At 53.0% G+C, this 24,038-nt stretch overlaps 1 protein-coding gene across 2 annotated transcripts in view; it reads left to right on the top strand.

Moving 5' to 3' along the window:
- C5 (complement C5) overlaps positions 1-24,038 on the top strand; it is a 75,096-nt gene that overhangs the window by 36,509 nt on the left and 14,549 nt on the right. Inside the window, exons 19-31 of one of the 2 annotated variants that reach the window (XM_025432488.3) lie at positions 459-532; positions 1,280-1,419; positions 5,101-5,328; positions 6,771-6,831; positions 9,423-9,512; positions 10,966-11,178; positions 11,647-11,722; positions 14,635-14,794; positions 15,865-15,960; positions 16,726-16,897; positions 19,030-19,235; positions 21,016-21,168; positions 23,585-23,647. In XM_025432488.3, the coding sequence (XP_025288273.3) occupies positions 459-532; positions 1,280-1,419; positions 5,101-5,328; positions 6,771-6,831; positions 9,423-9,512; positions 10,966-11,178; positions 11,647-11,722; positions 14,635-14,794; positions 15,865-15,960; positions 16,726-16,897; positions 19,030-19,235; positions 21,016-21,168; positions 23,585-23,647 (1,732 nt within the window). Of the gene's footprint in view, positions 1-458; positions 533-1,279; positions 1,420-2,195; positions 2,508-5,100; positions 5,329-6,770; positions 6,832-9,422; positions 9,513-10,965; positions 11,179-11,646; positions 11,723-14,634; positions 14,795-15,864; positions 15,961-16,725; positions 16,898-19,029; positions 19,236-21,015; positions 21,169-23,584; positions 23,648-24,038 lie in introns of those variants that run through there. The other variant, XM_035696929.2, reaches the window with a different exon arrangement.

The following is a 24,038-nucleotide window of genomic DNA, read 5'->3' as shown; positions in this document are numbered from 1 at the left end:
GTCTACTCGGCCTTAGTGCTCCGCCGGACACTAAGTCGGCGGACAGTGGCTGCTTGTGGAACGAAATAAATAAATAGATGAGCTTAATCTTAGAAATGTTTAGCTATGCTGACTTTGTCACGAGCGCTGTTAAATGCATGGCTTTGCTGCCCTATTTTAGAACATACCACACAGTAAATATTTTTTGTATGTTTTGAATTTGTGGGGTTTCAAAGGTGCATCTTTCTGAATTTGAATTCTCATCATACCAGTGACGTATTTTAAAACATGCAACATCTAGGAGAGCTCATGAATGTATTTTTTTCTTGTTTGATTTTTTCCTTAATACGTGATGTGATTTCGTTGGGTTGTGATTTTTTTTCTTTACCCTAAAATAGTATGAAGCAAAGATCCTGTTAGTGAATGCTGGCAAGTTGGGCTAATCACTGGATTTGAATATTAACGTTTTAACTTTCCAGAAACCAATTACAATTTGGGCTTCCTGATTCTCTAACTACCTGGGAAATTCAAGGTGTTGGCATTTCAGACAGTGGTAAGTAAGCTTAAGTCATATACTTATTTAAGGGGTGGCTTGATTAGCAAAATGTAGGGGGTTTTTGTTATAATCCATATAGTGTACTCAGGACTTGAGTGGTATATCATTTGTTAAATATCCTTTTTAACGTATTACAAAAAGACGTGGATATGCCCGTATCTTTGACCATATTAATTTGTTATTAATTAATTGTTGTTAACTACCTGTTAATCTGTCAACCATCATTTTTATCAATGCTGATGTCAAATCCCCATCTTCCCTCATTTTTCTCACTGGCTGGGAGCTTGAGTAGAGTTAGAAGCAAACGTGTGACTTCTCTCCTGGGCTAATGCCCTTCTGTGGCAATTTAGTACAGATACTTTATTAATAACTTCAGGGTTGGTTTTGTTTATTTATCAGCTATTTCTTATTTAAAGTCTTGGTTTCCGAAATCAAAATGTTATACCGAGTAAAGAGAGTCAATGATGAATATCTAAAGAGATTTATTACCTAAGTTGACGAGCATTCTCATGCCTTAGTAGAATTAAATATTTGTCAGATAAATGAAATTTTCTATAAATACCTATAATTATTGAAATACAGATCAATTAGTAGAAAATTCAAGGACGTGACAGTGCAGAGAAAAACATGATACAATATTCCTTTTCTTCCTTGAAGCAAAGCAAATCTGAGACACAGTAGTACTAATGAGGCCTTACAGAATTCCCTAATATGCCTCTACTTCTCTCCCACTTTGGACTGAAGGCATATGCGTCGCTGATACTCTCAAGGTACAGGTGTTCAAAGATATCTTCCTGGAAATGAATATACCGTATTCTGTTGTACGAGGGGAGCAGATCGAATTGAAAGGAACTGTTTACAACTATAGAAGGTTTGGTATACGGGTAAGTAGGTGCTTATCATTCAAATTTATGGGAAATAAATAATAATAAATATTATTCAAATAAATGGGAGAAAGGAAGAATGATTTTATTAGAATTCTATTCATGGAATTATCACATACACAAAAAAACACAAACATTCAGCGAAGGGATGAAGGAAGGAGGAAGACTTAAGACAAATGTTCTTATGACTCCAATTTCAAGAAGCATCCAAGGGGCGGCTCAGTCTGTTGGGCATCCGACTCTCGGTTTCAGCTCAGGTCATGATCTCAGGGTCGTGGGATCGGGCCCCGTGTCGGGCTCTGTGCTCAGCATGGAGTCTGCTGTATGTTCTCTCTCTCCCTCTCCCCTCCCCCTGCTCGCTCGCTCTCTCTCTCTCTAAAATAAATAAATAGAAATAAAGAAGAAAACAAGTCCGTAAGATAACCGGTGTGCTGTGGAGGTTCTGAGAAGGACGAGATCCTAGGTAGTTCATCTATCGCCCTGGATTCTGAGCTTCTTGATGTCGCGCCTCACTATCCCTTCCTTCTCTCCAGTCCAGCCATTCATGCGCATCTTCGCTCTGTAGACCTTCCGTCCCCTCCGCAGTCCCCCCGGCAGGCCTGTCGCCCTGTTACTTCGCAGCCGAGGCCCTGCAGCATCATTGAAACCCGCCGGCCATTGGCTTCACCCCTCTGTTGGCCACTAGCCCTCCGCTGTCCGGGTAGGACTTCATAAGCTACCCCTATAAGCACCCTAATTAAAATCATGCTAATTCCCTTAATTCTATCTCACTCCAGGGTACACTCCCTGAACAACTCCAACCGTGGTGGGACGGTTTGCCTTCCTTTTGTCGGCACACGGCTCAAGAGACTGATTTCATCTGAAAATAATAGTCTCCAGCCTTTATGTGGGAACTCAGTGTGGTCCAAAAATTTATGTTTTATAAAAAGCTCCAATTTCACTCTTAGAAATGAATATTTTGTGGTTTCCAAAATTTTTGCTTACATGCTCTCTAAATGTTGAGGGGAAAACTGTGCAGCCCATTGACACATTTCTAATTAGCACCTAAAATTTTTCAGCATGAGTTCAAAAAATCTGAAAATCTATAACTTTGGAAATACTTAAATATTAATATTTTTTCCAAAGAAATGGTTATAACAAACTTTAAATGTATACAGCAGAGATCCCTGGGTGGCGCAGTGGTTTAGCGCCTGTCTTTGGCCCAGGGCGTGATCCTGGAGACCCGGGATCGAATCCCACGTCGGGCTCCCGGTGCATGGAGCCTGCTTCTCCCTCTGCCTGTGTCTCTGTCTCTGCCTCTTCCTCTCTCTCTCTCTCTCTCTCTCTCATAAATAAATAAAAATTAAAAAAAAAATAAATGTATACAGCAGAATCTAAATACCATAGCATTCCATTTTAAAATACCCCAATAATCTCTTATTAACAGGTTGGATATCAGCTCCTTTTTCTCTGTGAACACATATTCCCATTTCACTCTCCTAATGTCATACGCTTTATGCCTGAATGTTTCCGGTTGATCACCTCATACTTTGAGGCAACAAAAATATGTAGATATATCAAAGTTGAAATATTTTTGAATTCTATAAGACTCTAAGTGTCAAGTAATTGCTTGTGGATTTAATTAAAATTATGTAAGGATTTTGATGCATATTGTCCTAATTAATGCAAGGGAAACCGGCCTGCCTACGATGCTGAATCTTTTACATCTCTTTGTCCTTTTGCTTTATTCATTAGATCAGTGGCCAGCTATTGCCTGTGGGTCCAAACTGACCTACTGCCTCTCCTTTTACGACCTATAATCTAAGAACGGCTTTTACATTTTTTTTTTTTAAAGATTGAAAGAAAGAATAAACTTTCATGGCACATGATAATTATATGAAATTCAAATTTCAGTGTACTTTTATAAAAAAGTTTTTATTTATTTCTTCATGAGAGACACAGAGAGAGAGGTAGAGACACAGGCAGAGGGAGAAGCAGACTCCCTGCAGGGAACCCGATGCAGGACTTGATCCTAGGACCCCGGGGTCATGACCTGGGCCAAAGGCAGGTGCTCCACCACTGAGCCCCCGGGCATCCCAGATTTCAGTATCCTAAATAAAGTTTCCTGCCACACTTACCTGTGTAGGTCTCAGCCATGGCAAAGCTGAGTGCTGTGACATGGTCCCCTGAAGCTGCACTTTCACGCCCTGTGCTGCTGCTCAGAGCACCACCAACTGCAGTGCCACGACTGTAACCCGACAGGGTTCTACGTGCCCTGCATCTTGCTGTACTGCCGTATTTTATTTACTTTTTAAATTATCAGTGCTTTTTCATCTTACCAAAATAAGAAACAAGAACATCTGTGATATCTCAGGGTTAGTCCCTATCTTTTCTCCAGTGTAGGTCACATTTTCCTCTTTCTATCTAGTCATTTCGGGTTGGGCCTGGGACCTACCAGTGGTGGGTTCGCATGACTCTGGGGTCTATGGAGTCGCTCCAAAGAGCTTGGTCTGGGCTTCGTGCCCTGGGCCCGCGCCGGCCGCTCAGAGCCCCCACTTCTCAGTCTGGTGGCTGCTGGGTCCCCTGTCCCCCGGGCCTCGGAGACACAGGCCACAGGCTGGGCTGGGGCTGGGCCAGGCCTTGGGGGCCGGAGGCCGTGTCTGGGGACCGATGCCCCGGTGTGTCCTCGGCCATCCGCGAAAGCTGAACGGCTGCTGTGGGTTTTCTTGACCTTCTAGATTTGAAAATTGAACATATTCTGCTTTAAACATCGCTTTCTATTCTCAGCTTGCTAAGAACTTTTATGATGAATTCATGCAGAACTCTTGCAAAGCATTGTTCTCGAACTGTCTGGCCTCGCCCTCCTGCATCCACCCCGGGGAGAGAATCTCGGACCTGGGGCTGCCCCCAAGGGCTTCTCTAACTCCCGCCCACCCCCCAGGTTGCTGTTTCCCTAAAAAGATCACAAAGAGGGAGCCAGAACTTTCCATTTTTGAGAAACCCTTCAAATTTGTTGTTGAAGGTCGGCGCTCTTTCTTGTTTACCTGCTTGATTTATTCAGCATCTTATGGTTTTATTCTTTGAGATATAGTTCTTAATTCTGACCGGTTGCTAGATTTTGGGGTGAAGATGAACAATTTCTACAATTTAGGTCAGAAGTCGGTGGGTACTAGGACTACCCCCGGGACAAAGATGAGGAAATGAGCAGTGATAGGGCTCCTGTGGCCTGTTATTGTCACACAGTGAGAGGCGGAGCCAAGATTTGAACCTAGATCTTTCTGGAGCTGAAGTGTGGCTGTAAAATGGGGTACAAGTGGGAAACTCCAAGTGTCTTTAGTGTTTCCTAAAACCATCATTTGCCGAATACCGAAGGCTGAGCTCAAAGATCCATGGAGCAGCGGGTCGGGCAGGCGCCTGCGCCCGGGGTTCCCACTGTCTGAGGTACAGGCGTCAAGAGACCGTGTCACAAATGGTCTGGGGTCAGGAACCGAGAAGGTTAGACGCAGGGAAGCCGAGACGTCCCGGAGCCGGGCCGACCCTGCCCGCCGCCTGCACGCGGCCCCCAGCGCCCGAGTCTGTGGCGTTAGAAGGTGAGGCCGGTGATGCCCGGCCTGGGAGCCCGAGGGGGCACCTCCAGGAGAGCTGGCACCCGCACGGACGGGGCGGGGCACAGGCACACGCCTGCTCACTGTCGGTGTTCAGTTCTGTGTTCAGATGTCAGCTGCGGAGGGAATCTGCACGGCAGGCGGCTCGGCCGGCGACCGCCGGGGCCCAGACCCCTCCAAATGCCGGTCCCTGAGGTTAGAGGGCTCCTCCAGCCACCTGGTGACCTTCAGCGTGCTGCCGCTGGAGATCGGCCTCCACAACATCAACTTTTCGCTGGAGACGTCGCTGGGAAGAGAAATCTTAGTAAAAACACTACGAGTGGTGGTAAGAAACACACGCTTCCCTCCGGTTCTTTTTAAGAACACTTTTCTTGTGGTGAAGGGGGTTAGGAGTCTCCCTCTGATGAGCCCTGAGCAGGCAGGGAGGCTTGAGCACGGTGCTGCCCCCGACACCAACACCGACAAGGCGCCGTAAGCTCATTACAATGGAATTAAGATTTAAGGAACAAAGAAAGAAAAAGAACAATAAGAAAAAAAAAAAACAAACACTTTTTTCATTTTGAAAAAAAAAAAGTTGTTGGCAACTTACCATTTAGTGGATCAGAAAACACAGAGAAAATGTAAATATAACAAAATGCTAGATTTAGGGGAAACTGGGTGGGGGTTGTCTCACATTATTCTTGTGACTTTTCTTGAAGTCCGACACTATGATTTACAATTTTAAGTGAGACAATGAGAACTTGCTTATTGTGGAACATACGGAGTAACGGAAAACCACAGGGAAGAACGTGAAAATCACAGATCACTCCCACAGCCGGCGATACCCAGCTGCGACAGGTGGCGAATGGCCTTCCACGTTTCTGGCCCCAACACGTTCCGAAGGCGTTTCTTGAGATCCAGGTGCCAGCCGTCGCGGCAGGTGCCGGAGATCCGACCGTAATAAGACACGGCCCGTGCGTTCACAGCTTAGAACTTGCGGTCTAAGAATATGTTCCATTTGCAAATGAGCAAACGGGCCAAAAAGGGGAGAAAACTATCGTTGCTAAGTAGTATTGACCCACGTAGTCTGTTGGGCGTGTTCACGTTATCTTGGCAAGACTCCCCACGTGGCCGGTCGATGACGGGACGGGCCTGCTTGGGTCTTCAGTCTCTGGCTCCTGTTGTCAGCCGTGAAACCACTTCAGTAAACACGTACGGGCTTATGCTGTGCGAGGCGTGTTCTGATGCACCTCTCGTGGTGCTGCCCTGCAGACTCTGGGGACAGGCCTGGGTTTGAATCCTGTCCCCATCACCTCCTAGTGGTGTGACACTGCATATGCTTCCTGATTCCTCTACGGTCGTTTTCCTCTTCTATCAAATGGGAGTAATAATAGCTTCCCCTCCATAGAGCACTTTTTGAGGTTAAATGAGCTAAAACGTACAAAGCATTTAGATCAGTTACCTGGCTTGTAATACTATTTAAGTATTTGCTCTGGTTATTTTGTAAGTAGCCACAAAATCTTGTTCTTGCGTGTATGGATATAAATATTTAAACATATGTTGCCTTCTAAAAAAAAAAAAAAGAATTTGTCAGCTGGAAAGTAGTCGAGTTGACCCAAGAATTCAGGTCATATAAGTTGAATTATTTTCTTTCATTGTTTGAAGGGGGCATCTAAAATCCAGTGAACAAAAAATAAAAAATAAATAAAATCCAGTGAACAAATTAAGGCTCTACTGAGGGAATTAAGCTTAACCATATTCTTGACTGAATGTTTTCTGCCTTTTTAGCCGGAAGGTATCAAAAAGGAAAGTTACGCTGGTGTTACTCTGGACCCAAGGGGTATTTACGGTAGGCAAAGTGATTTTGTATTTTACATATTGTCTTTCGCGCCGGAAATTAAAGTGTAGAGGCAACCCGAAACGCTGTTTCTCAAAATGTTATTTGTCTGAAATAAGAAAAATCCACTTCTTAGTTCATTGACATTCTTGATAACATATGTTCTATCCCAATCTGGATAGGTTTAGAACAAAGGAAAAGAATTCCATTAGTTTAAAGTGCAAAGCATTGAAATGGTAATGATTGGATCACTTCTCTTCGCTGTTGGTCATTTTGTACCTATCACAATAATAATTTACAATATTTTCTTATAGAATCATCAATCCAAAGAACACCTAAGAAAAACCCATTTCTGTCCTTCTTTAAAAAAAAAAAATTATTTATTTATTTATTTATGATAGACATAGACAGAGAGAGAGAGGCAGAGACACAGGAGGAGGGAGAGGCAGGCTCCATGCAGGGAGCCTGACGCGGGACTCGATCCCGGGACTCCAGGATCACGCCCTGGGCCAAAGGCAGGCGCTAAACCACTGAGCCACACAGGGATCCCCCATTTCTGTCTTTCTTAACACACATTATTTGGAAACACAATAATGCTGATTAATCACTTAACTAACCCATTCCCCATTGTTCCTGCTTCCCTGTTTTTACCCTTCCATAAAGATATTCTGAATCTTCTCACAGTTAGAATTTTGCAAATATCTGAGCATTTAATCAAGGCATATATATATATATATATATATATATAATGCGTATATATTTATATGCATATATTTATTTGTAATGTATATACTTACATTTATGCATATATATTTATAAAATTTAGAATATGTTCAATTAACAATTCTTTTCAACAACAAAAAAAGACAGGCCTCCATAGTTCTTATTAAATGTTTAAAATCTGCTTCATGTGTCTTTTCTTTTTTTTTTTTTTTTTAAAGATTTTTTTTTTTAATTTTTATTTATTTATGATAGTTACAGAGAGAGAGACAGAGGCAGAGACACAGGCAGAGGGAGAAGCAGGCTCCATGCACCGGGAGCCCGATGTGGGATTCGATCCCGGGTCTCCATGATCGCGCCCTGGGCCAAAGGCAGGCGCCAAACCGCTGCGCCACCCAGGGATCCCTCATGTGTCTTTTCTTTCAGTGATATAGCAAAGAAAAAAAGTTTACTTACAAATCAAGACCATTATACTCAGAGAGCCCTTCCTCTGGGGGTGCAAAGACTTCGGGCCTCTACCTCTCAGTCAGCCGAGTCTCATAAGCCGACTAAGGATGCGCAGCAGAAGGCAAAGCCCCTCCTAGACGCACACATCCTTAGGCTGTTTTCTTTGATTTCATCTTCACACAGACCCTCTTCCAGCCCAAGAGCAGAGATAGTAGAAGCGCCGAGGTCTGGGGCCTCCCGCAGTTACCTCCGGCCTCGGAGCCACAGTCCGTTGGCTCCTCTTCCTGAGTAGCCCTACGCCCCCTGTGCTGACGTTCCTGCAAACCGCTTTCCAAAACGGCCCTGTCGTGTAGTCCCAGGTGTGGACAGCAGGCCTGCGAGATGGGAATGGTCTTTTATCTGGGAATAGATCTCTTGAGCAAAAATCTTGGTTAAAAAAAAAGTAATAGGGCAGCCCCGGGGCTCAGCGGTTTAGTGCTGCCTTCAGCCCAGGGCGTGATCCTGGAGACCCGGGATCGAGTCCCACGTGGGGCTCCCTGCATGGAGCCTGCTTCTCCCTCTGCTTGTGTCTCTGCCTCTCTCTCTGTGTCTTTCATGATTAAATAAATAAAATCTTTTTTTTTTTTAAAAGAGAGAGATTACATAAGCTTAGGGTCTGATAAAAATCCTCGATTATTTTTAACTTCCTTTTTAAATTTTATTGTTATAATTGTTGACGAGGACGTGGAGAAAGGGGAGCCCTCCTGCACTGCGGGTGGGACGCAAACTGGTGCAGCCGCTCTGGAAAACAGTGTGGAGGTTCCTCAAAGAGTTAAAAATAGAGCTGCCACAGGACCCAGCAATTGCACTGCTGGGGGTTTACCCCAAAGATACAGATGCAGTGAAATGAAGGGGCGCCTGCTCCCCAATGTTCTCAGCAGCAACATGCCCAAGAGCCACACGTGGGAGGAGCCTCGGTGTCCATTGACAGATGATGGGTGAAGAAGATGTGGTCTACGTACCCAATGGGATGGTACTCAGCCATCAGAAAAATGAAATCTCGCCATTTGCAACAATGGGGATGGAACTAGAGGGTATTATGCTAAGTGAAATAAGTCATTCTGAGAAAGACAATTGTCATTTGACCTCACTCATGTGGAATTTAAGAAACAAAACAGAGGATCATAGGGGAAGGGGGGGAAGAGTATAACCAGATGAAATCAGAGAGGGAGACAAACCTCTTAACCGTAGGAAACAGCCTGAGGGGTGCTGGAGGGGACGGGGTAACCGGGGGACGGGCATGGAGGAGGGCACCTGAAGGGACGAGCACTGGGTGTTCAGAAGCCTGATGAATCACGGCCTCCACCTCTGAAACTAATAATACATGATACGGTAATTACCTGAATTCAAATTAAAAAAGAATTCTGTGTAAATCTAATAATTTTCTTAAATTCCAGGTGTCATTAGTAGACGGAAAGAGTTCCCATACAGGATACCATTAGACTTGGTCCCCAAAACAGAAGTCAAAAGGATTGTGAGTGTAAAAGGTAAATTGACAAGTGTTGTTTTTATTTCTCCTTTCCCTTTATGCCTCAAAACAACAATCAAATATCCTGATTATCATTTCTCCTCTCGTCTGCTCCGCCGCATATGCACATCCACCTTTAGGGGAACCTTGCTCCTTCCTCACCTTCAAACCCGCAACCACTTTTCTGACTATTTTCTTCCATTGGCCTGATGTAAGGGGAACTTTGTTCTCCCAGCTTGGGGGGCTGTTGTTGCCCTCAAGGCTTCTCTCGGGGTCTCCACGACCTCAGGGGGCACCGTTGGGTGCCCCCGGGGATGCAGCGCTCTGCTGGATGGCCGGGCCGCGGGGCTCCCCCCACGCTGGGCTCCCCTCCCTGGCCTCCCCCTGGGGTACCCCCATGCCAGGCTCCCCCCTGCCCCAGCCTCCCCCTTGGCCCTCCCCACCCCCGCCTTCCCCCCCCACCCCCAGCCGCTCCCCCCACCCCCAGAAGTTTTGCAGGGGTGGCGGCGTCCCTGGCTTCCCCCAGGTCCCCGGCCACTGTGATCCCATCTGTGTGACCAGGATCCTGGGGTGGGCCCGGCACCACCACCAGGCTGTCTGCTCTGCTTGCTGCGAGCGATTGACTGAGGCGGCTTCCGGCGTCCAGAGCTGGCAGGTTGAAGGGCAATGAACTGGCCGCGTGGGCTCCGCAGTCCGCGGCCTGCTGAGCGTGCCCTCTCGCCAGCATATTCCAGTGGCATTTCCAAAAAGATTTTCATTCATTTATTCATTGATTTATTTATTTGAGAGAGAGCGAGCAAGCGAGCACAGGGAGAGGGAGAGGGGGAAGCCGACTCCCCCCGGTGGCATTGTTAACCCTGTTTCTTTTATTCATTTATTTTTAAAGATTTTATTCATTTATTTGACAGAGAGAGAGAGCATAAGCAGGCGGGGGGGGCGGGGAAGCAGGCTCCCCAGTGAGCAGGGAGCCGCCTCGGGACTCAACCCCAGGACCCCGGGGTCATGACCTGAGCCCAAGGCAGACGCTTCACTGACTGAGCCACCCAGGTCCCCTTGGTGTTTCTTTTACATTCATATTCCTAACCAGAGCTTTTTGTGTCTCCCCAGCTAAGGAGTAATTCAACTGCCTGGATAAACGGGAAAGAACAAGGGGGGCACCTGGGTTGCTCGGTCAGTTAAGTGTCTGACTCTTGATTTCAGCCCAGGCTGTGATCTCGGGGTCGTGAGATCAATCCCTGCATCAGGCTCTGCACTGGGTGTGGAACCTGCTTAAGACTCTCTCTCTTGCTCTCCCTCTGCCCCTTCACCCCTTGGCCCCTTACCCCCACGAGCTCCCTCACACGTGCTCTCTCTCTCTCAAGAAAAGAAAGAAGAGGGTTAGTTACTCTTCTATTTAAAATACACCATTCCTCAGCGGTTGATAGAAATTGATTGATTGTGTCTACCCTGACTTGTTTGTTTGTTTACTACAGGAATGCTCATGGGTGAGGTCATGTCTGCCGTTCTGAGTCAGGAAGGCATTGACATCCTCACCCACCTCCCCAAGGGGAACGCGGAAGCAGAACTGATGAGCGTTGTCCCGGTGTTCTACGTTTTTCACTACCTGGAGGCAGGAAGTAATTGGAATATTTTTTCTCCTAATTCATTAATGAAAAAGCAGAGCCTGAAGAATCAGCTGAAACAAGGTAAAAAAAAATTCTATTTTACATATTGTGCATAAAAATCTTGTGATTTTTAAACTAAGGATGCAATCAACTAATATGTGAGTTTTTATGAATCATACAAAAGGGGAATTGTAAAGCTTTTCTGCAAAAAAGAAAAATCACGAGATAGACACAATGATATAAATAAATACTGTTTTCTGTAGCATTTTGGCCTCCCTTACCAAAATGCCTGGACGAGAGACAAGACCCCTGCATTCCAACCTCAGCAGAGCGCTTCCTTCCCTCTTGAGTGAGCTCAGAATGTCCCACTTGATAATTCCCAATTCAAGCGATTCATGATTCCCACACTTTGGGGAAGTTGAGGGTTGGCCCCAGAGCACACGCTCGCCGCCCGGCACCCAAGGGAAGGCCCCTTGCCGGGAGCCCGTCAAGCACTGGCCGTGTGGACGGCGGGCAGGGCAGCACGTGTCTTTCTCCGGTGCCTCCTAGGGATGGTGAGCATCACGTCCTACCGGAACGCCGACTACTCCTACAGCATGTGGAAGGGCGGAGACGCTAGCACCTGGTAAGCAGAAGGCCTTCGTTCCCATTCTCATCCGACAGGTGCCCACCAGCCACGGAGGACGATGAAGGCTGTGCCTCCGCATGCGCCCCGAGCCCGGCTAGTCCTTACCCCGCACGGCTCACCATCCTGGCCCAGGCCTCTCCCGTTTCCTACCTGGGTCACTGCCCTTCCAGCCTCAGCCCGCCCCCCTTCGTCTACACTGAGCCCAGCAGCTGGCGTCGCCCGGCTCACAGCATAAGTCAGGGCCCCCGCTCAGAGCCCTCTGGGAGCTCCCCATCTTACCCAGAGTAAAAGCCAAACTCCCTGCCATGAACCACGAGGCCCTGTGGGGTCTGCTCCTTCTCACTTCCCAGCTGCACCCCGACTGCTCCCTTTCATTCCACTCACGCCCTCTGGCCCTTCAGGTTCCTTGAACATCCAGGCGCTTCCGTCTCAGGGCCTTTGCACCGACTGTTCCTCTGTCCAAAACGCTCCTCGGGTATCAGGGGCTGGTTCCCTTCATCCCTCGGGTCTTTACCAAAAGTCAGTGTGGATCATCTACAGATCATTCGGTCTAAAATTGCATCCCTAAAAAAAAATAAACAAATAAAATAAATAAAATAAATAAAATAAAATAAAATAAAATAAAATAAAATAATAAAATAAAATTGCATCCCGTTCCCATCCCCATATTTCATATCCTGCTCCCCAGCTTTCCATTTCTTCTTAAAATTGATCGTTAACATTCTTACTTATCTCAGTAGGATGTAAGCTCCCTGGGGGCAGCTGCACGTACGCCCAGCGCCGGGCGCATACCTGGCACACAGCAGGTGCTCACTAAGTGCTCAGCGAAGCAGAACAACTTCCTCGTTTCTGATGACGGGAGGGCAAGCGCCCCGTTAACGGAGGGTGCACGTGGCAGCGTGTCTTCTGCAGACTCTGTAGCTCAGCCCTGTAACTCGTGAGAGGCCCCAGGATTCCACCCTTGACCGCCTTCCCCCTGCAGTCCCACCTTCGCCCCCGACTTCCATAATTTCTGGCTCCCTGTGGAGTCCCTGGGCCTAACTTCTTTCCTAAGCTCCAGATCCACATTTCTAGGGACCTGGGTGCCAAAGGCCCTTCAGCCGGGACCCATGCCAGCCCAGTCTTCTGTCTGGGTTTCCTTGATCCGTGGGCAGCAAATACTCTACACATTCGGACCTTCCCTTTGCCTGTGGCTCTGCATCCGGTCGGTCACCACGTCCCACGGGCTCTACCTGAAAGCGGGTCTAACCCTGTGTGGGCGGCACACGTGAAGATGTGCGGGCCCCGGAGCACGCCGGCCAAGGACAGCAGCCGGGACGCGGGGGGCCGGGCTTGGGGACCAGCGAGGACCAAACGCCCCCTCGCCCGAGGACGCGCAATAGCTTCTCAGTTAATAACCGGGGCCTCTGGGAGTTCTGGGCCAGGCTGAGCGGATGGTGTTCAGCCAGAAGCACAGAAATATTCGGGTATCGTCCCACTCACTCCCCGAGTTCCCTGGGAGAAGCTTGCACAGAGGAAAATGCCCAGTACCCGAATACTTTCAAAGTATTTTTTTTTTGAGAACTACAAGGAAGGTAACAACAAAAAAGGGGTACAAAACATCATTTTAATGGTTTGGGTTTTTTTAAGATTTTATTTATTTATTTATGAGAGGCCCAGAGAGAGAGGCCGAGACCCAGGCAGAGGGAGAAGCAAGCTCCGTGCGGGGAGCCCAATATGGGACTTGATCCCGGGACCCCAGGGTCACGGCGTGGGCAGAAGGCAGTGTGCAACCACTGAGTCACCCGGGTGCCCCAATATCATGCATTTTATTTTATTTTATTTTTTAAAGACTTTATTTATTCATGAGAGACACACAGAGAGAGAGAGAGGCAGAGACACAGGCAGAGGGAGAAGCAGGCTCCATGCACCGGGAGCCCGATGTGGGACTCGATCCCGGGTCTCCAGGATCACGCCCTGGGCCGAAGGCAGGCGCTTAACCGCTGAGCCACCCAGGGATCCCCGAGAAAGAAAAATGAAAAGGAAAATTTTTAAGCAAGAGGGAGCGTCAAGGGCTGACTCAGAGCGTCTGAGGAGCGGGCGGCTGTGGGCGGCTCAGGCTGAAGGGCCGCGGGGCCGCGGCAGGAGAAGGGGCGTCGTGGGGCCGTGAGCCAGATGCTGGGGAGCTCGTGACAGATGTTCGTGGAGGCAGAAATTGCTACAAAAAGCGAAAGAACGAAAACAAGAAACCTCGGCGCCTGGGACGGTGGCGGCCCCTTTCGAGGGCGGGTGGGTGACGGCGCGAGGGGCGAGCTGGGCGCTCCCGTGGGCGCGGGCGGACTCGCAGGCCTCAGACGAGGCTCCAGGTGTCCCAGCCTGTCCACGCCGCACCACCTGGAACCTTAGGGTTTTTCTCTCCCGTGGCTCGTGCCCGTCCGTCAGGGCCCCGACTCCAGACTCTGCCCCACCGCTACTGTCTTCAACGTCAGAGTAATCTTGTTTTTGATCCTCAGGCACCGGGTTCGCGCGCTGGTCACGGCGAGGCCGCGGCCGCAGAGGACGCGCCATTCACATTTGCCGACGGAGGGTTTTTGCGGCTCTTCCTAGAATCTTCTCTTTCCTTGTGAAGTGCTACAACCTACTTTAGAATTGTTTGATTTAAAATACTATTTTTCTTTTAAAGAATAAATGTTGTATTAAGTAAAAACACACTATGGGGCGCCCGGCGGCTCCGTGGTCGAGTGTCTGCCTTCGGCTCAGGGCATGACCCCCGGGTCCTGGGATCGAGTCCCGCACGGAGCCTGCCTCGCCCTCTGTGTCTCATGAATAAATAAATACAATCTTAAAACACACACAGACACATAAAAAACACTATGAATTGAAAGCCAAAGGGGTCGACCACCTAAAATTATTTGATTTTTGCCTTAAAGGTTAACAGCGTTTGCTCTGAGAGTGCTCGGACAGGTGCAGAAGTACATAGGCCAGAACCAGAACTCAATCTGCAATACTCTGCTGTGGCTGACGGAGAACTGCCAACTGGAGAACGGATCTTTCAAAGAAAACTCCCAGTACCAACCAGTAAAGTTACAGGTAAGGAAACCAAACGCACAGCTGAGCACCAGTTTTACTGACAAGTCGGAGTTCCGTTCCTATTCCGGCAGTTTGAGGGGGAGAGAAGGTTCGTGCCCCTGTTGGGAGCACCCCGCGGGCCGCTCAGCTCGACAGGGCGGAGGAGGGACGGCTGTGGCCGCGCCGGGGTGCGCGGGGGCAGGTGCTGGAGGACCCAGAGCAGGGCCATGTCCCCTCCGTCCACGTGCCCCCGGTGTAGACTCCCAACCGCAAGTCCTGAGCCTCACGGACGGAGGCTGTGGGGTGTTGCCCTGAAAGGTGGGGCCCCGTTCACGTCCTGTTAGTGGGAGAGGCTGGGGTCAGGCCCCAAGCTGCGGGGCCAAGCACTGTGCAGGGTGAGGCCCATGGTCCCTCCCCACGACTCCGCTCTGGTGCCTCCTCCCCCTCTCCTCCCACCGTGATCCTTCGAAAGCCAACAGTGTTCTGGGGTGCTTTGCTTTGGGTTGTTTTTCTAAGATCTTACGATTCATTTCTGAGACACGGAGGGGTGAGCATGGGTGAGCTGGGGGGTGGGGACCTGCAGGCAGGACGTCGAGGTGCTCAGGGAGCGTTGGGGCACTCTGGGGGGCGTCGGGGTGTCCAGGGGGGTGTTGGGGCATCCAGAGGGGAGTTGGGGTGCCCAGGGGGCGTTGGGGAACCCGAGGGGGGCATCGGGACACCCAGAGGGGAGTCAGGGTGCCCAGGGGTGCCCGGGGGGATTCAGGGTGCTCAGGGGGTGTCGGGATGCCCAGGGGGAGTCGGGGTGCCCAAGGGGCGTCGGGGTGTCCAGGGGGCAGTCGGGGTGCCCAGGGGGCATTGGGGCACCCGGGGGGAGTGGCGCGGAGGGCAGGGGCCTAGAGTGCAGAGATGGCATCGGAACCAGGGCTCAACGGGGTCGGGAAGCCCTGGGGGGGCCGCAGGGTGGGGGTTGGGGGCCAGGATGCCCACGTCCAGCTGAGGCCCGGGGCTGCCCGGGGAGGCCACGGGGCGGACGGTCGCCTCACTTGCGGGACACCGGCTCAGCCTCCGTGGGAATCATTCCTCATTTTCAGGGGACCTTGCCTACTGAAGCCCACGAGCACTCCTTGTACCTCACGGCCTTCGCGGTCATTGGAATTAGAAAGTCCTTTGACCTGTGCCCACTGCAGGTAAGGTCTGGCCTCCGCCCACGGCCTGGGTGCCCATGGCCTGGGTGCCCGTGGCCTGGGTGCCCGCGGCCTGGCTGGGGGCCGCCTTCACTGGCCTCTGCTCAGAAACCCGGGGGCCGCACGGTGGCGGCGCGTGCTGCAGCCCCTTCAGCCCCTGCTTGCGGGCCGGCGAGGACACGGAGGTGCAGGCGGGGTCGCTGTCACTGTCTGGGCTACGGAGCCGCGCGGCGGGCGTGGGGCCGGTCAGCTGTGGCCGGGGTCCAGGACGTGGCGCCCCCGCTGCCTGCCCGCGAGTCTCGTGAGGCCACCCGGTGCGCGTGGCGCTGGCCTGCAGCCGAGGCGCCTCGTGGCGGGGACTAGTGGGAGCCGCGCCAGCTCGTCGGCGTCCTGGGGCCCGGGCTGGACGCGGAGGCCGGACGCCGAGGGCTCGCCTGACCGAGTCAGCGTGGGCCTCCGGGGAAGGGACGAGCGTCTGGCCTCGCGCCCCGGCCTGTAGATCAGCAATGACTTGGACTCGGCCCCCGAACCTGCGTGGATGCGGAAACACCCGGGGGTTGGCGGGGCTGCGGCCGCAAAACCAAATACCCCGTTGGCTGTGTCCCAAGGCCGTGGCCCCTGTGCCCCGGGGCCTGCAGGAGGCAGGGCCTGAGGGCCCCCCCAGTGCCTCCCCGCGGGCCCCTCCGTCCCCCGGGCCCTCCCGGCCGGGCTGCCTCGTGGGCGGGTGGCAGGCCCCGGAACCCAGGCGTCCTCTGCTGTCGCTTCCAGAAAATCAACGCGGCCCTCACCAGGGCGGACGCCTTCCTGCTCGAGGGCGCGCCCTCGGCCCGCAGCACCTTCACGCTGGCCATCGCCGCCTACGCGCTTTCTCTGGGGGACAGGACGCACCCGCAGTTCTACTCCATCGTCTCGGGGCTGAAGAGGAAAGCTTTGGTTAAAGGTACGGCTCGGTCCTGCCCGAGGCGGCGATGACAGGCGGCGGGCACGCTCACTCGGGGCACGCTCACTCGCGGAGCTGGAGCAGGACGCGCTCCCTGGGCGAGTGTGCAGGACCCTGGCCCCACGCCCGGCTCCGGGCTCCAGAGCTAAGGCCACAGACCGGAAGGAAAACGGGCCAGGTCCTCTGACACACGGTCGTTACGGGGACGGACACGTGTGGGGAACAGGTTGGCGGGAACCGGTACAAAGGACGCGGGAGCAGGGAGGGGACCCGGGACTGGGTGCGGCCTGTAACCCACGGCTCCCTGGGAGGAGCCCTGGGGACGCGGGGGGGGGGGGGGGGGGGGGGGGGGGGGGGGGGGGGGAAGGATGTTCCGGAGGAGGAGCCGCAGTGCACACGCCCGACACGGGCCGCCCACCTGCACACACCCGTGCGCGTGCACAGCTCCCAGCCGCCCGAGAACCCGGCCAAGGTCGGGCCTGCACACTCCCCTGGCGGCTCCTGGTTAGGACCCTGCACGGCCTGCCTGGTCCGTCGCCCATCACCCGGCCCCCGGGGCCCCTGGAAGCCCAAATCTTCAACTTCCACTTTGAGTAGAAAGGGAAGGCGTCGGAGCGTTTTTAGCGGCGAGGTGTGCCCACCGCCAGGTGCCTGCACTCTCCACCCTGGCTTGTTCTGCACCCGCCTCGCTCTGTATGTATTTCATCCTGGAAAATAAAAATTCCGCTTCCTCTGGGTCAAGAGTATAGAAGTAGAAAGAGGGTGGCAGTGACCCCCGGCCCTCTGCTGGCTGAGGTTCTCTAACAGCTTCATAAATGCAACGTGAGGTGAACCAGTATCTACAAGGTTTGATCTTTTTTTTTTTAAGATTTTATTTTATTTATTCATGAGAGACACAGAGAGAGGCAGAGACACAGGCAGAGGGAGAAGCAGGCTCCATGCAGGGAGCCCGACGCGGGACTCGATCCCGGGACCCCGGGGTCACACCCTGGGCTGAAGGCAGGCGCTAAACCACTGAGCCCCCAGGCCGCCCTGAGATTTGATTTCTGTCATTTTAAAATGACCGAATCTTAAAAAAATAATGATAAAAATAAAAATGAATCCTAATACATGCCTCCCACCACTCGTATAGGACTTTAAAAACAACACAAAAGAATTGTCTTGGGTCTTGTAAGATAGGGATCATGAAATTATAGCAGTTACGGACAGATCTTAAGAATTCAAATAACATCGAGCTGCAGGTATCCTTAAAAAGCAAATTTTCAACCTAAATACAGCAGCTGCTCTGAGTCTCTGAGAGGGAAGGGAAACATTGTCCAAACTCACGCAAATAACATAATCATGAATTGCAGACAGTTATGTCGAAACCTCGACTAATCTTCAAAAACGATTTCCAAATATGCCTTACCGGTTTGTTTGTTTTTTTTAAGATAATCTGTTCAAAAAACGACGTAGAGTGACAAGGTTCAATTACTAGAGCCGCCACGAGTGTAATTTAGGCCCTGACCTACGGGAAGCATCGCACGCGTGGGATTCTTCACATTGGAAAGTGATTATGAGACTGAACCAAGGTGTCGGGCACGAGCTCCTAATTGCCGGGACGTGGATTTTTTTTTTTTTCTTTTTCTGTCGAGGAGAAAACTTGTCCAGTCCATCCCACAGTGTCCGTGGTAACAGCAAGGCTTCCTGCGCGTGCGGTGCTTCCTGGTGGATTAATCGTCCCGTTTGGGGTCTCAGCTGAGTTTCGCTGCCAGGGAACAGTCCTACATACCCCGAGGACCCAAAAGTCAGTCCCTCGGGGCTGAGGGAAGGGTCCCCGTGGCCGCGGTCAGTCCCTCGGGGAGCAGAGAGCGGAGCTGGGTGCTCTGGGTGCTCGAGGGACCAGTTCACGGAACTTCCCGCTCCCGAGTGCGTGTGGACTTTGCCCCACGACCTCGTCCAGCAAAGACAAGCAGCACAGTCTCAGGGACCCCGCCCTGTACTGGTCACCTCCGCGAGCTGCTCCTCGCAAGCGAGTAAGAAACGTCCAGAACGCCAGCGGCCACCACCAGAAGAAACTTCCGGAAGCCCGCTACACTCACGTCACCTCCACGCGTTTCTCGACATTAATGAATGCGATCTGTTGGCTTCAGGTGACCCCGTCGTCTACCGTTTTTGGAAGGACGACCATCAAGAGCAAGAGAGGTCCACGGCGACCGCGGGCACAGCTCGCACGGTGGAAACCACCGCCTACGCTTTGCTCACCTGTCTGAGCCTCGGAGACGTCGCCTACGTTAACCCGGTGGTCAGGTGGCTGTCGGAGGAGCAGAGGTACGGAGGCGGCTTCTACTCAACCCAGGTAACGCGCCCCCGTCCTGCCGTCTTGACGACGTGTGTCCTGTCTCCCCCACTGCACGTGTCGCAGCGGCGCGACCTCCGCACGCGCACACACGGCAGATACGCCCCGGGTCCCTTCACGGGGTTAGTGGCACGGCCAGCGTCAGGGCTCCCGTCTCCAGACTCTAACCCTACTGTGTCCCTTAGGGATCCTATTTTTTTAAGATTTTATGTATTTATCCATGAGACCCCCGAGAGAGGCAGAGACCCGGGCCAGGGGCGAGGCAGGCTCCCCACGGGGACCCCAAGTCGGGGCTCGATCCGGGACCCGGGGTCACGGCCTGGGCTGCAGGCAGACGCTGTGCCCCGAGCCCCCGGCGCCCTCTGTCCTGACCCCGCTGACCACGAGGGCCCACGAGTCCGTCACATCCTCTGCAAGGGCCCTGTGGACAATGCCCCACGCTCTCTCCCCACAGTGAGTGACACGCACGTGGGCTCGTACAGCTGAGGAGCTCCCGGCGAAGGCCGTGGCGGGCGTGCACCTGGGGTCCCCGCGCGGGTGTCCAGGGTGACACGGCGTGTCTGCGTGTTTAGGGAACCGAGAGCGAGGGCGTCCTGCACGACGACTGCGGTGCCGCTCGAGTTTGGGGGACCTTGGGGACGGGCATGGGCCTCTCAGGGAAGGCCGTCCCGGGGTTCGCATGCCACGGCCCGTGACGGGGGTGGGGGGGGACATAAGGGACAGCCCTGAGCTGCTCACGTTCCCCGGCTGCATAGACGAGGACGAGGAGGCCGACAAGAATCACATTCATCCATCTCTTCCTCCATCAACTACTTGTCCCACAGCGCGCGTGCGTACCTGCCACAGGCCACGGCGCCCGGAAACACTGGGCGGGGAGGGGACGCAGATGGCTTTGGGGGGGACGGGGGCGGAGGACCTCCGGGGGGCACCTGCAGAGACGAAGGACCCAGTCGGGCACAGACTCGGTGGCAATGTGCACAGTGACTCACCTGGGGGCAGGCACTCGGGGTGCTCCGGGCCCCTGCCCCGGGGCCCCTTACTGCCGCTCCCTCCTCCTCCCTCCTCCTCCAACCCCTGCTGCACCTCCCCCCCCCCCCCCGCCCCACCCCTCACCCTCCTCTCTACCTTCTCCTCCCCCTCGTCTTCCCATTCCTCTCCTCCTCCCTCTCTCCCACCTCCCCTCCCTCTCCACCTCCCCCTCCTCCTCCCCCTCTACCTTCTCTTCCCCCTCCCCCTCCTCCTCCTCTTCCTCCTCTTCCTCCCCTCTACCTTCTCCTCCCCTTCCCTCTCCGCCTCCACCTTCTCCTCCTCCTCCCCTCCTCTTCCCTCTCCCTCTCCCCCACCCCCTCCTCTCTGCCTTCCCCACCCCCTCCCTCTCCTCTCTACCTTCTCCTCCCTCTCCCCCTCCCCCTTGTCTTCCCCTCCCTCTCCTCCTCCCCCTACCCTCCCCACCTCCCCTCTCCCCTCCACCCCTCCCTGTCCTCGCTACCTTCTCCTCCTCCACCTCCTCCACCCCTCCTCCCCCCCACCCCTCCCCTCCTCTCTACCTTCTCCTCCTCCACCCCCTCCACCTCTCCTTCCCCTCTGCTCCCCCTCCCCCTCCCCCTCCTCCCCTCCCCCTCCTCCACCTGGGGGCTCTTCACCAATGTCACTCAGGCAGCTGAAGTTGCAGCACGGGTTAGCGCATCCGCATCCCCACCCCTGGTAAGGAAGAGTACTGGTAACTAGAGATTACATGAACGAGCTAAACCTGTTCTTGTGCCCCCCCGATTGCTGATAGGATACAATCAATGCCATCGAGGGCCTCACAGAATATTCACTCCTGATTAAACAACTGCACTTGAACATGGATGTCAAGATTTCTTATAAGCATAAAGGCGACCTCTACCATTATAAGATGACAGAGAAGAATTTCCTGGGGAGGCCAATAGAGGTAAATGAAGGGCTTTTCACAGTATTTTGTAATTGGGTGCGACCTTTGAAATCATGTGTTCCACTCTTATTTCACAAATGTATCACTTTCCTACTTAAAAGCGTACTGCGCACCTGCTACGCCCTGGGCACTGGGGGGTCCAAAGCAAAGTATTTGAAGAAACTGTGTGCTCGGGAGGCAGTTGTTTTTAACAGACAGTGAAGAACGAGGGCCTTGACAGGGATGTGGAAGGACAGAGCAGGGCCTCCTGGCCCAAGGGGAGAGGTAGGAACCTGTCCAACACGTCCAGGTGTGCAAGTTAATTTGGGAGGAATCAGACTGACGTAGGCAGGTGAGGAAAAGGGAAGAACGTTCCAGACGCACCAGTACACATAAGGGTGCAGAGGTAGAGGAAGACAGAAAACGCACTTGGGCGGACGCTGGACCGCCGAGCCACAGAGAGAGGCAGAGACCCGCGGGGGGAGCCCGAGGAGGGACTCGAACCCGGGACCCCGGGGTCACGCCCTGGGCCGCAGGCAGCCGCTCAGCCGCTGAGCCCCCCGGGGTGTCCCTGGAATTTTTTTTTTTTTTTTTTTTTTTTTTTTTTTTTTTAGTGAAAACCTTGATGGCCTACAAAATTTCCCAAAGACAAGAACATGTTGGAAAAACTAGTTTGTGTATCAGTAAGGGGAGCTGCCAGTAAACGGTTGCTAAGATACATTTTTCTAATTGCCACATTTTAGATGCTTTTAAATCATATTTAAATATACAAATAACTGGAATAGTTTTTAACTGCCTATATCCTCCACGAGTCCATGTTTAGGAAAAGTAAATACGCATGACAGATAAAATTTAATGAAAAAAAAAACCCTAGTGGCTCATAGGAAAAAAAAAAAAAAAAAGACAGGTATGACATATGGGTAGAGCTATGGACATCTTCCAACACTTAAAAATACAGACACTTCAAATAAAAATCTGCTTCCAGATGCTCTTGAAAAACCAAATGACCTGGCCACGAGGTGCTGGCAGCGGCGGGCCCTCTTCCGTGTGCTCGGGGCCTGCCGGCCACGTGGCCTGTGTGTGCACTTGGTCGTGCTTTGCACCCAGGCCTTGGCAGGTGCACGTGCTCGTGGCGCCCGGGTTGGCACCGCGTCCCCTTTGTCGGGAGGTTCAGCGGGAGGCAGCGGGGCCTGCGGGGTGCGGCGGGCGGCTGGGGCGCGCTGGCCTCAGCTCTCTGCAGGGTAATGCCGCCAGGGCGCCCTCGCCGTTTTTTTTTTTAATCGTCACCATTTTTTTTTTTAATTTAAATTCAACTTGCCACCGTATAGTCTGACACCCAGTGCTCCTCTCATCGTGCGGCCTCCCAGTGCCGTCACCCAGCTACCCGCCCCTTGCTATGCTTAAGTAATTGAACCCCCAGCCCATGGTACCATGGGTGTATGAGACCCCGGCGACGCGTACCTGGCTCTGAATTCTCCACGCCAGCGGGTCCTGAAATACAACACACAAGAAAGGTTTGGGGACAAGCAAGTGTGGGAACCTGCCACTGACGTGAGGCCAGACCGCTGTTCCGTGGGGTACAGCCCATGCTCCACAGGCACGTGAGCCAGTGTGGGGACTGGGGAGGAGGGCAGAGGGCCCGGGCCGGGTGCCGCGTGCACTTCCCCGCCTCGCTCGCCGCCTACCTCCACGGGACCCACTCCTCAAGCAGCCTCCTGGTGCGCTGCCTTTGCGGTGGGCGCTGCTGTGTTCCAGCAGGGCACTAGGGAAGTTGGCCTTTTTACGTACATTCACTAAAATTGAGAGGAAGGGCTGATGGCACATGATCCGTATGTGAGGCACATAAATCCCGTTTGCACTGGTGTGCTACGCGGGGAAGGACGGCCGCGCACTTGGAGGAGCCGGGAGCCAGCCCTTGGGCCCCTTGCTCAGTGGTCCGTCCCTTGCTGTCCACAAACCAGGAGGCCCTCGGACGACGGGGCGCCCCGGAGAGGAGTTTGAGGATGAGAGAAGAGCATCAGCTCCCAAGGGTTTGGCAGGCCTGGGTGGGGTGCTGGGGTGTGGGGTGCGGGTGGGGTGCCGAGGGTTTTGGTAAACAGGCCAGCGCGAAGTGCAGGAGACACGGCACCGAGAGGCCGTGAAAGGAGTTTACTCTGTTGGCAAAAGGAGGCGAAGGTCCAGCTCTGTCGTAGCCGTACATCCGGGGGGAGGTGACCAGAGGCGGCTCCCGAGAGCTGGCTTTGCTGGCCGGCCCGGGGGAGCCCAGACGCCGTCCTCGCGTGCAGGGGGGAGGCGGAATTCCCGGGCTTCCGGCGTCTGTGTGCACAGGCTTCCCGCTCTGACCCGTTGGATCCGAGAGAGGAAGCTGGCCTGGCGTTGTTCCGGCTCCTTCCTATCGAACAAGACAAGAAAGCACGGCTTCTCGTCCCCTGTCCAGGTGCCTCTCAATGATGACCTCGTGGTCAGTACTGGGTTCAGCAACGGCCTGGCCACGGTGCACGTAAGTATTTCACAGGGAGCCGACCTCAGGGATGCCCGCTTGCACGCAGCGACGGAAAGGCAGGGACTGGGCCACAGAGTCGAGGAAAGCGGGGCTTGGGTGACCTCGACCAGCGTAGGATTCGTTCATCTAAGTCTCTTTCGCTCTCGGGAGCTGTCCCCACAACCGCCTTCTGCAAATGGTCCGCCTTTTGCAGAGCCACCCTCTGGCTCCCGACGTGTATGTGCGCATGATGCGAGTGTGCGGACACAACACACGTACCATGTTTTCTATGGTTGGTAACAGAGGCGCGCCCCGTTTATCCCGCATCATTGCGGATGGACGTGTGTACGCAAGGGCTCAGGCTGCCCTCACTGTAGCCGTAGACTGCACGCGCGTACGTAGACAGCTT

Source organism: Canis lupus, chromosome 11, assembly GCF_003254725.2.
Source record: "Canis lupus dingo isolate Sandy chromosome 11, ASM325472v2, whole genome shotgun sequence".
Lineage (NCBI taxonomy): Eukaryota > Metazoa > Chordata > Mammalia > Carnivora > Canidae > Canis > Canis lupus.
Note: the sequence above shows the minus strand (reverse complement) of the source record. Positions and strands in the feature narration are given on the sequence as shown.